At 42.1% G+C, this 13,176-nt stretch overlaps 1 protein-coding gene across 2 annotated transcripts in view; it reads right to left on the bottom strand.

Moving 5' to 3' along the window:
* LOC106569607 (epidermal growth factor receptor substrate 15-like 1) overlaps positions 1-13,176 on the bottom strand; it is a 74,309-nt gene that overhangs the window by 21,859 nt on the left and 39,274 nt on the right. For both annotated transcript variants that reach the window (XM_014141137.2, XM_014141138.2), the window contains exons 16-21: positions 7,763-7,942; positions 6,671-6,788; positions 6,235-6,368; positions 5,667-5,746; positions 1,098-1,183; positions 890-950 (exon numbers count right to left, since the gene is read on the bottom strand). In XM_014141137.2, coding sequence (XP_013996612.2) covers positions 922-950; positions 1,098-1,183; positions 5,667-5,746; positions 6,235-6,368; positions 6,671-6,788; positions 7,763-7,942 — 627 coding nt within the window. In that variant the 3' untranslated portion in view covers positions 890-921. The remainder of the gene's footprint in view (positions 1-889; positions 951-1,097; positions 1,184-5,666; positions 5,747-6,234; positions 6,369-6,670; positions 6,789-7,762; positions 7,943-13,176) is intronic.

Here is a 13,176-nt window from a genome sequence, read left to right as displayed (position 1 = left end):
TAACTCCTCCTCCTAACTAACTAACTCCTCCTAACTAACTAACTCCTCCTAACTCCTCCTAACTAACTAACTCCTAACTAAATATCTAACTCCTAACTAAATATCTAACTAACTCCTCCTAACTAAATATCTAACTAACTCCTCCTCCTAACTAACTCCTCCTAACTAACTAACTCCTCCTAACTAACTAACTCCTCCTAACTAACTAACTCCTAACTAACTAACTCCTCCTAACTAACTCCTGGCACCGTGTAGGGAATAGGTGGCACCGTGTAGGGAATAGGTGGCACCGTGTAGGGAATAGGTGGCACCGTGTAGGGAATAGGTGGCACCGTGTAGGAAATAGGTGGCACCGTGTAGGGAATAGGTGGCACCGTGTAGGAAATAGGTGGCACCGTGTAGGGAATAGGTGGCACCGTGTAGGGAATAGGTGGCACCGTGTAGGGAATAGGTGGCACCGTGTAGGGAATAGGTGGCACTGTGTAGGGAATAGAGTGCCATTGAAGACATAGCCACAATAAACAAGAGACTGACTACAGAATGTTTTTTAAAGAAAATGAATTCGATAAACCGATTTAATAATAGAAGTGTCTATTTTAGTCTTGTGGTATTACCCTAGAAAAGTGTTTTAAACCTAGCTTCTACGCCTCCGTTTTTAGAGTTATTTTCTGTTCCTTTGATTTAACTTACAGTATCACTTTTTTTTTGCTAACTAAAAGGAAGAACTGTGTTTTATAAGTACCATCACATTGACTTCCTTCTCATATTAGTGTGAGCACAGAAACACGTGCATGACTGCTCACACACACGCACACACACGCACACACACGCACACACATGCACACACACGCACACACCCGGATACACACTCACAAACACGCACACCTACCATAAGGAGGTGCAGGCCTGTTGGGTGTGTTTTTAGGTGGTAGCACGGGGTTGATTGGTTTCTGCTCACAACGCCAGAATAAAGACAAAAAAATACATCCAAAATTAAGTTTTTTTACAACAGAGGTACTATATTATACATAAGCTTTTAGTTAAGAGCCTACATCTCGTTGCCTTGACAGTCAGACAGTGGGTTTACTGTAACCTACCTTTTTGGACATTTGACTGAAGTCTGCGAATCCACTCTTTCCTCCAAAAGCGTTGCCACCGAAAGGGTCCACTGTTCCGAAGCCATCTACAACAGAACAACAACCATAAAAACACTTAAGAAAACAACCAAACACACTTCATTTGGAAACATCCAGGGAACAAACTAGTTATTGAAGCTGCCTGGGAAACCACATAGAGAGAATCCAGAGAAGGGGGTATGCAGTATTTACTAGGACTTTCCAAACCTAAATATTAGAGCTTGAAGAATGACGTACGCATCTGATTAACTAATTACAGAACTAAGCGTTACTGTGAGCAGCACTGTGGTGGGTTACTGTGAGCAGCACTGTGGTGGGTTACTGTGAGCAGCACTGTGGTGGGTTACTGTGAGCAGCACTGAGGTGGGTTACTGTGAGCAGCACTGTGGTGGGTTACTGTGAGCAGCACTGTGTTGGGTTACTGTGAGCAGCACTGTGGTGGGTTACTGTGAGCAGCACTGAGGTGGGTTACTGTGAGCAGCACTGAGGTGGGTTACTGTGAGCAGCACTGTGGTGGGTTACTGTGAGCAGCACTGAGCTGGGTTACTGTGAGCAGCACTGAGCTGGGTTACTGTGAGCAGCACTGAGCTGGGTTACTGTGAGCAGCACTGAGCTGGGTTACTGTGAGCAGCACTGAGCTGGGTTACTGTGAGCAGCACTGAGCTGGGTTACTGTGAGCAGCACTGAGCTGGGTTACTGTGAGCAGCACTGTGCTGGGTTACTGTGAGCAGCACTGTGGTGGTTTTCAAACACTGCGGTATGCCTTTTTGACTTAACAAATACATTTCCAACTGTAGGTTTCAGAAAAATAAATAAACCATTTTAACAAAATATTTGTTTGTTGGGTCGTTCCACCTCAAAAAGCACAAGAAAAAGGACTGACCCCCATCATCTCAGATTGTTCTGAAATCGTTTCTGTAGTTAGTAAAACACCAGTCTCAACGTCAACAGTGAAGAGGCGACTCCGGGATGCTGGCCTTCAAAGAAAAAGCCATATCTCAGACTGGCAAATAAAAATAAAAGATTAAGATGGGCAAAAGAACACAGACACTGGACAAAGAAACTCTGCCTAGAAGGCCAGCATCCCGGAGTCGCCTCTTCACTGTTGACATTGAGACTGGTGTTTTGAGGGTACTATTTAATGAAACTGATAGTTGAGAACTTGTGAGGCGTCTATTTCTCAAACTAGACACTCTAATGTACTTGTCCTCTTGCTCAGTTGTGCACCGGGGCCTCCCGCTCCTCTTTCTATTCTGGTTAGGGCCAGTTTGCGCTGTTCTTTGAAGGGAGTAGTACACAGCGTTGTACGAGATCTTCAGTTTCATGGCAATTTCTCACATGGAATAGCCTTCATTTTTCAGAACAAGAATAGACTGACGAGTTTCAGAAGAAAGTCCTTTGTTTCTGGCCATTTTGAGCCTGTAATCGAACCCACAAATGCTGATGCGCCAGATACTCAACTAGTCTAAAGGCCAGTTTTATTGCTTCTTTAATCAGGGCTAACATAATTGCAAAAGGGTTTTCTAAGGATCAATTAGCCTTTTAAAATGATAAACTTGGATTAGCTAACACGACGTGCCATTGGAACACATGAGTGATGGTTGCTGATAATGGGCCTCTGTACGCCTATGTAGATATTCCATTAAAAAAAATCTGCTGTTTCCAGCTACAATAGTCATTTACAACATTAACAATGTCTACACTGTATTTCTGATCAATTTGATGTTATTTTAAACAGACAAAAAAAATATGCAAAAACAAGGACATTTCTAAGTGGCCCCAAACTTTTGAACAGTAGTGTGTGTGTGTGTGTGTGTGTGTGTGTGTGTGTGTGTGTGTGTGTGTGTGTGTGTGTGTGTGTGTGTGTGTGTGTGTGTGTGTATATATATATATATATATATATATATATATATACACAAAAAAATATATGGGGGATTGGAAGTGATGCAGACAATTACATTGATGGAAGCTACAATCTATCTGCAATATTAAAGCTGATCTACCCCCTAAAAGATGTTTAAATAATAAACTCCAAGCGAGCTGTCATGTGCCTTTTACTGAGGACTGGTCACCTCCCTGACCAAGGCCCTTCTCCCCTGATTGACTAGTTTGGCCGGGCGGCCAGCTCTAGGGAGAATCTTGGTGATTCCAAACATCTTCCATTTAAGATTGATGAAGGCCACTGTGTTCTTGGGGACCTTCAATGCTGCAGAAATTTGTTGGTACCCTTCCCCATATCTGTGCCTCGACAGAATCCTGTCTCGGAGCTCTACGGAAAATTCCTTCGACCTCATGGCTTGGTTTTTGCTCTGACATGCACTGTCAACTGTGGGACCTTTTATAGACAAGTGTGTGCCTTTCCAAATCAAGTCCAATCAATTGAATTTATCACAGGTGGACTCCAATCAAGTTGTAGAAACATCTCATGGATGATGGAAACAGGATGTACCTGAGCTCAATTTCAGTTCTCATAGCAAAGGATCTGAATACTTATGTAAATAAGGTATTTCTGTTTAGAAGTTTTTATAAATTTGCACAAATTTATAAAAATCTGTTTTCGCTTTGTCATTATGGGGCATTGTGTGTAGATTGATGAGGAAAATGTTTTATTTAATCCATTTTTGAATAAGGCTGTAAAAAAAGTTAATGGGTCTGAATACCTTCCGAATGCACTGTAATTTGATAATTGAGAAATTAAGTTAATTAACTGCACCCAAATTGGCCATTTTAAATTGACATGGGGTGTGGGGGGTTCCGTGGGTGGTTTTTGACCATCTCTTGGAGATTCCTAATGTCTGATTCATTGGTAGGAAGATGTTTGGTCCAAATCAGATTTTGGGTACTATATTTATGGAATATTATCTGAATCCTATACATTTTAATAGCCAATTTGGGGGCAATCAAATTAGTTTAATGTCAGAAATTAAATTACAACTGAAATAATGTTTTAGAAATGCCAATCTTACCTGATTCTAACTACAGAAACAATTTCTGAATATTCTGAGATGGTGGGTGTCATGGCTTGCTGAAATGGCATGAAACGACTCTGTTGTGACTTGAGAATGTGTGTGACTGGCGATAAAGGGGCAGTATGATGTGTGTTACACAGTGTTTTCCTTCTCGTGGCATAGCTCTAAGTTTCCCCCACAGTGTGTCCCTTATTCCTGTGGAGGGGTGTCGTTTCACTGGTGCGTAGGAGTGTTAGCCCTAACTTAAACCAACTTCCTCCTCTCTCAGTGACTGAGGCATAAAGGCCCGCAGTTCAATAGCGGAGGATGAAGGGAATGAACAGGGGATGGAGAAGAGGGGAGGAGGAGAGGGGGGAAGAGGAGAGCTGAACTGGTTAAAGCAGGGGTGCGAGTGTTCTGGTTGTTCGTTTTCAAGTCACACAGACACACTCAGACACACACACACACACACACACACGCAAACACGCACACATGCAAACACGCAGACAAACACGCACACGCAGACACACTCAGACGCGCAGACACACACACACACACGCACACACACGCGCAGACACGCGCAGACACACGCGCAGACACACGCACGCGCAGACACACGCACGCGCAGACACACGCACGCGCAGACACACACACGCGCAGACACACACGCGCAGACACACACACGCGCAGACACACACACGCGCAGACACACACACACGCAGACACACACACACGCAGACACACACACACGCAGACACACAGAGTTTGTTATTTTTGGCCTCCACTGCAACTCCTGTTTTTCCAAGGTTATTTTTAGTTGGCCAGCAGTTAAATGCGTAGGTAGCCTACTAAATATAGACCTCCGCCACAGGAAAATATGAAGTTACAGTGAGTTTTCAAATTGTATTCCACAAACGAATGCCCAGAAATAAAGTCTAAAATGTGCAGGAACACGTCACCTGGGCAGCAGTGAATGAGGGCTTTTATTCAGAAGTCTAGCACAACTTTCCTTTTCTCTTAACGATATACAGATAGATGTATCTTAGCGATATACAGACAGATGTATCTTAGCGATATACAGATAGATGTATCTTAGCGATATACAGACAGATGTATCTTAACGATATACAAACAGATGTATCTTAGCGATATATACAGACATATGTATCTTAGTGATATACAGATGGATGTATCTTAGTGATATACAGATAGGAGTTTGATTATCCTTTTCGTCTTCTAAATCTTGTGAAATTCAGAGTACTTAATGACCAGGTTGTAAATGTTCTCTGACATAGCAGAAAACAGCTTTAGAAAAACAAATACTTTGATAGCTGCTGCTTTTTGAAAGATACAGCACATTATCTTCATAACTGATAGGATGCTGAAAAGTCAGAAACCTTTTTTTTTTTTTTTTACTGTAAATGTCAATTGCAGCTAACGTATCTGGAGTGCACTGACTAAAAACAGTGATTCAAATGTATAGCAATTGTGTGTCACATTGCTTCAATAGCAAGTGTGTGTGTGTGTGTGTGTGTGTGTGTGTTAAAGGGTTGAGAGGTTGTATATTGCAGAGGAGAGGTACCTGTAGGCTTGGGGCTGGGGCTGGGCCTGGGGGCTGTGGGAGGTTAACAGATTCCTGCTACCAGACAGACTTCCACCAGGCTGAGACAGAGACAGGAATAGAAACACCACTAAGATCAACTCCATCAAGATACATTCATTCAACTGAAAACAGATGTCATTTCAATACCAATATATTCAATAAATATGACCAAAAATTACATACAATAGAATTTAAGCGATACGGCCAATATACCACGGCTAAGGGCTGTTCTTACGCACGACGCAACGCTGAGTGCCTGGATACAGCCCTTAGCCGTGATATATTGTCCATATACCACAAACCCCCGAGGTGCCTTATTGCTATTATAAACTAGTTACCAACATAATTAGAGCAGTAAAAATAAATGTTTTGTCATACCCGTGGTATACGGTCTTATACACCACGTTTGTCAGCCAATCAGAATTCAGGGCTCGAACCACCCAGCTTATAATTCAATATAAATGTATTCAAATATGACATACTGTAAATAAATTACCATAGAAAATAATACATTAAATAATTCTGCCAGTAATTCAACATGTATTACCTTGATGGGGGGAGTAGGTTTTCTACTGAAGGGATCTGCTGAGGCAAACAGATCGGTCGTTTTCTTGAAGAAGTCTGAGGAAGCACCCTTGAATGGATCACTCTCTTTGAAGGGATCATCTGCTCCAAATGGATCTGAGAGGATTGAGACAAAATGTGACAAAGATCCTTGTGGATGGAAACATTTCTCATTAACGGTGGAGCATATACCACGTGGAGGCCTTTCTGTTCTGTTCAGGTGTACTTCATTAGCCAAGCACATGTAGACCACACACTTTTCTCTAAAGGAATAGAACCTCATAGCCTCTGGAACATACAGTCCTAGCCATGGAATTAGAATCATTCCAGAATTGTTCCAACAATATGGTTCCGATAATATGGTTCCGACAACTATTTTGCATAAACATTCATTTGGTATAATATATTTATAAAGTTACCTTTGAAGAGGTCTGATTTGAAGGGGTCCTCTGTTTGGAAGGGGTCTGCTGCAGGAAGGGGTTTTGGTGTTGATTTGTTGCTGCTGAACATGGCTATCCTCGATTTGAAATTGTCCTCCTGATTTTGGGGGATTTTTGGGGGGACAAAATATTCAGATTGTTCAACCTCAAAAGATAAAAATCTTCTCCACTTCCATTCAAATCAACTGGATTGCCCAATGTTGGGACAACAACGCTTTACCAAGTGGAACTGAATGTAGACGCTTCTTCTTGTAATCTCTAACATAATGAACATTGAATAAAAAGGTATCTAGTCTGTCAGGTGTGAGCAACAGGAAGTGAGGTCACACTAAACACAGTGAGAGCTCCACATGAATAGCTGGGTATATAATATACACTGAGTGTAGAAAACATTAAGAACATCTTCCCAATATTGAGTTGTATTCCCCCCGCGCCTTTTCCCCTCATTACAGCTTCAATTCATCAGGGCATGGTGTTGAAAGCGTTCCACATGGATGCTGGCCCATGTTGACTGCAATGCTTCCCACAATTGAGACAAGTTGGTTGGATGTCCTTCGGGTGGTGGACCATTCTTGTTACACACAGGAAACTGTTGAGTGTGAGAAACCCAGCAGCGTTGCAGTTCTTGACACAAACCAGTGCGCCTGGCACCTACTACCATACCCCGTTCAAAGGCACTTCAATCTTTTGTCTTGCCCATTGACCCTCTGAATGGTACACATACATAATCCATGTCTCAATTGTCTGAAAGCTTAAAAATCCTTCTTTAACCTGTCTCCTCCACTGATTGAAGTGGATTTAACAAGTGACATCAAAAAGGGATTGTAGTCTATGTCATCTAAAAAGCAAGTTAGATTATTAATGTTTTGTACTCTCAGTGTATATTCAAGTATAGGCATGCTCTTTCCAGTCTTCGGTCGTCTTCATTAAGGCACTACATAGCTAAATGTTTTGCTACGAAAAACAAAAATGAGCATTTCTTATTCAGATAGTCACTCCCCGTTTCAAATCAGTTTTATTCCATTTGATGCCTAATGAACACGACCCTGGTATCATGACAACACTACTCACCCTGGCTCCAAATTCCCCGTTCTCCCTCTCTGAGAATTCTACTTCGCTCATGTCTGCCAGGTTGGTCATGCTACCAGCATGAGTCTGGCTGTGGGTTCCATTCAGAGCGTTGTTGTATTGCTCTATAGTCTTAGTCACCTCCTGTTGACTGTCCTGGATCTGAGAAAGCTTACTACGAGCCTAAAGGGATAAAGGGATGTCAGTGAGTCTCCAGTAACACCGGTTGTTCTAGTAAAAGAGAGTAAGTATATAGGGCTGTTGTGGTGACCGTATTACCGCCACTCCGCCAGTCACGAGTCATGACCGCAGTTAAACTCCATGTGACCGTTTAGTCACGGTAACAAGGCTTCTCCAAGCTCTGATGGTGCTGATAGTTATTAGTAGCCTACCAAACTTGCTAACTGCCTGGTACACAGCACTCTATTGTCCCTGTAATCCCTGACATCAATGCAAATGTAATGGAACATCTAAATCAAAACACTTAATGAGAGCCCATGAGCTCATGTTGCACAACATTTCTATTGACTACGCAATTGTGGGAGAAAACAAAGTGATGGCCTCTAATAAAAAGAGGAGGATCCCATCATCTTTCTATAGGCTAGGCCTACTATACGCATTTATCATCTCTCCTAATATTAATCATATTGCTTCACTTTACAACAGAAGTATAGCCTACCTAGCTGGCATGAAAATAAACCACTGGGAAGGCGTCTTCCATTCACTATTTAAGTGCATAGATGACATGTATTTTTTCCCCTACCACTGTTACGAGACAGGCACATGATAATGGTCCATTGTCAATCAAAACTCATTTCACACATATATTATTTAAACAAGATTAAATTAAGAATAGTCTGATAGGCTAATATTGTCACCTATCACTTGTGAATGATGTATTATCACTTAAGAATGGCGTATTATCACTTGTGAATGACGTATTATCACTTGTGAATGGTGTATTATCACTTGTGAATGACGTATTATCACTTGTGAATGGTGTATTATCGCTTGTGAATGGTGTATTATCGCTTGTGAATGGTGTATTATCGCTTGTGAATGGTGTATTATCGCTTGTGAATGGTGTATTATCGGAATGGTGTATTATCGCTTGTGAATGGTGTATTATCGCTTGTGAATGATGTATTATCGCTTGTGAATGGTGTATTATCGCTTGTGAATGACATATCGCTTGTGAATGATGTATTATCGCTTGTGAATGGTGTATTATCACTTGTGAATGGTGTATTATCACTTGTGAATGATGTATTATCACTTGTGAATGGTGTATTATCACTTGTGAATGGTGTATTATCACTTGTGAATGATGTATTATCACTTGTGAATGATGTATTATCACTTGTGAATGGTGTATTATCACTTGTGAATGGTGTATTATCACTTGTGAATGGTGTATTATCACTTGTGAATGGTGTATTATCGCTTGTGAATGGTGTATTATCACTTGTGAATGATGTATTATCACTTGTGAATGATGTATTATCACTTGTGAATGGTGTATTATCACTTGTGAATGATCCCCAGCGTAAGACAAGGAACAGCGGATGCCTTTTTATTTATTTTTGCAACTATTTAAAATCATAGTGGCATACCTCATGTAAGCTAGCCCATATGCCTATATGTTTTGATAAGGTTTGTATCACAACTAAAGTTAGTGCTAAACACAGCTACTAGAATCTTGACTAGAACCAAAACATTTTATCATATTACTCCAGTGCTAGCCTCTCTACACTGGCTTCCTGTTAAGGCTTGGGCTGATTTCAAGGTTTTACTGCTAACCTACAAAGCATTACATGGGCTTGCTCCTACCTATCTTTCCGATTTGGTCCTGCCGTACATACCTACACGTACGCTACGGTCACAAGACGCAGGCCTCCTAATTGTCCCTAGAATTTATAAGCAAACAGCTGGAGGCAGGGCTTTCTCCTATAGAGCTCCATTTTTATGTAATGGTCTGCCTACCCATGTGAGAGACGCAGACTCGGTCTCAACCTTTAAGTCTTTATTGAAGACTCATCTCTTCAGTAGGTCCTATGATTGAGTGTAGTCTGGCCCAGGAGTGTGAAGGTGAACGGAAAGGCACTGGAGCAACGAACCACCCTTGCTGTCTCTGCCTAGCCGGTTCCCCTCTCTCCACTGGGATTCTCTGCCTCTAACCCTATTACAGGGGCTGAGTCACTGGCTTACTGGTGTTCTTCCATGCCATCCCTAGGAGGGGTGCGTCACTTGAGTGGGTTGAGTCACTGACGTGATCTTCCTGTCCTGGTTGGCGCCCCCCCTTGAGTTGTGCCGAGGCGGAGATCTTTGTGGGCTATACTCGGCCTCGTCTCAGGATGGTAAGTTGGTGGTTGAAGATATCCCTCTAGTGGGTGGGGTTATATCCTGCCTGTTTGGCCCTGTCCGGGGATTTCATCGGATGGGGCCACAGTGTCTCCTGACCCCTCCTGTCTCAGCCTCCAGTATTTATGCTGCAGTAGTTTATGTGTCGGGGGGCTAGGGTCAGTCTGTTATATCTGGAGTATTTCTCCTGTCTTATCCGGTGTCCTGTGTGAATTTAAGTATGCCGTCTCTAATTCTCTCTTTCTTTTTCTCTCTCGGAGAACCTGAGCCCTAGGACCTGGCATGATGACTTCTTGTTGTCCCCAGTCCACCTGGCCGTGCTGCTGCTCCAGTTTCAACTGTTCTGCCTGCGGCTATGGAACCCTGACCCTGCTGGTCATCTATGAACATTTGAATATCTTGGCCATGTTCTGTTATAATCTCCACCCGGCACAGCCAGAAGAAGACTGGCCACCCCTCATAGCCTGGTTCCTCTATAGGTTTCTTCCTAGGTTCTGGCCTTTCTAGGGAGTTTTTCCTAGCCACCGTGCTTCTACACCTGCATTGCTTGCTGTTTGGGGTTTTAGGCTGGGTTTCTGTACAGCACTTTGTGACATCAGCTGATGTAAGAAGGGCTTTATAAATAAATTTGATTGATTGATAAAGTGTCCAAATAACTTCTTAAAATTAAGCACATTAATCCGCTTTACAACCGGTGTAGAGCCTAACTGGCATACATTACCAGAGTGTGAGTTTCAAGATTAGGGAACATCATTTACACCATAAAATTGCACCTTTATAATAAAGCAATACATGCTTAAATCGCATTTTGCGGTCACTTGAGGAAGGTGTTTTTCCGCTAATTGATTGCATTTTGGAACATTTCATTTAGCAGATGCTCTTGTCCAGAGCAACTTACAGGAGCAATTAGGGTTAAGTGCCTTGCTCAAGGGCACAATCGGCAGATTTCCCCCTAGTTGGCTCTGGGATTCGAACCAGCAACCTTTCGGTTACTGGCCCAACGCTCTTAACCACTAGACCACCTGCCACCCCTTAAATAAATATAATGTGAAGAAATAGCCAAATAGTTTGTCAACATTTTAAGCTAAATGTTCTAAATCGGTTGTGTCAGCCTCATTGTGTAGAAAAGTTTTTGTTGATGCTAGCGGTTGTATTAATTTGGGATCTATCGCATCCCACAACTGCTTGAAATATTTATTTCTCGCACAAAAGGACAAGTTGACCAATAGAAAATGTCAACTTTTGTATTATGGGGGATAGTAGATTAACATAGGCTGGTGGATTTGCTGTACGTTAGGCCTACTCATCTTGTTGGCTGACAAAAAGTAAAATGTTGACACTTCAATATGTGCCTCAGAATTCAATAAGAGGAACGCGTGCAGTTACGTCCCCGATGTGTCGGTCTTCACTTGTAGCCTACTTCAGAGCTGAGATGCCTGTGAGAAGAACCCCGATCACATGACGGGCATTGGCTAATAAGAATTGAGATATCTGAGGAAGCCATACGAGTGTGAGGTGCTTCGTAGCACGGCGATTGGCAAGCCGGGAGAAGGGAATAATAATTATGAATATTCAGCCCAAGAGCACAACAACCACTGGCCGCATAAGGCATGAATTTTTTCAGGGGACATTACGGCCACACAAGAGAGATGCCACCGGGAAATTCGAGGCATTATCAAGTGCTTGTGAATGAGAGCTTTTTTCAAGTCATCATTTTGAGTTTTTTCAAGTCATCATTAGTCTCATCATGCAGCCTTATTAAACATCAAAACATATAGCCCAACGTTTGTATCACAACTAAAATAGCATAAACAGCTAAACTAAGCATATAGGAGGACCTGTTTCTTTGTTAACCGCTCAAAACAGAATAGCCACGTGTTCACTCCCTCGGAAATCATTTGGAGAAAATATCCTTTCTATTTTATTCAGCTATGTTCAATTGTATTCTTCATACTATAAAATAATGCCATGGAATTCTAAGCAAATCTTGTCTGCTAAAAGCACTAGTGTAGCCCACAGCCATATGGCATAGCCAGATCAGGGACAACTCAGAACATGTTCTTCTGAAATAGACTACATTTTCTTCATATCATGTTTCTTTGGATATGTCTAAAATAAATAATGGATTAAAAAAAAAAATTAAATGTAGATGTTTGAAAGGTCTGCATCAGTGGCTTGTAGGCTATGTGTGGAAGGCAGGAGATGCTAAACGTGTTTCTGTTAATGGTCAATTACCATTAGACCGACAGTTATTTGCTTAACAATTACCGGCTGCCAAAATATAATGGCCGCCACAACCCTACATTTAAAACTTTATTAATAAAAGCCTGCAGGGACAATGGGTTGTCAGTCTACGAAAATAACACTGTCTGTTCTTGTGAAAGTCCCATCCAGAAACAACCCCTAGCCCGTACCCTCTAGTCCAGGGTTTCTTAAACTATGGGCGGGGACCCAAAGTGGGCCCTGGGAATGTGAGAGGTGGGTACCGAGTCATGAGAATACATCTAGAAATCACACACAATTTCTTCTAAATTGGGGTCGTTGTAGGACGATTTGGGTCACGGGAGGACAGTCAATTTCTCATTTGGTTCTTGAGCTGCAAAAGTTTAAGAACCCCACGCTAGATCTGAAAGCATTGGACAGGTAGAAGCAAAATGGGAACAGTCCCGTGTGGCTCAGTTGGTGTTTGCAATGCCAGGGTTGCGGGTTCGATTCCCACGGGGGACCAGTACGAAAAAAATAGTTTTTCCCCCCTTTTTTTTCTCGTACTGGTCCCCCGTGGGAATCGAACCCACAACCCTGGCATTGCAAACACCATGCTCTACCAACTGAGCCACACGGGACATTTTAGTCATTTAGCAGACGCTCTTATCTAGAGTGACTTACAGTAGTGAATGCATACTAAAATGTAAATGTAAATTTAGCCATTAAAAAGGGAACATTTCTATTTTCCGGACGGACATTAAAAAGTTCCATTCTACTCCAAACGTGACACCATCTTCACTTAATACAACATTTGTCTATGATAATGAGCTACAGCATCTCTCTATCCACGT

The sequence above is a fragment of the Salmo salar genome, chromosome ssa14 (genome assembly GCF_905237065.1).
Source record: "Salmo salar chromosome ssa14, Ssal_v3.1, whole genome shotgun sequence".
Lineage (NCBI taxonomy): Eukaryota > Metazoa > Chordata > Actinopteri > Salmoniformes > Salmonidae > Salmo > Salmo salar.
This window is presented reverse-complemented; position numbering and strand designations above follow the sequence as displayed.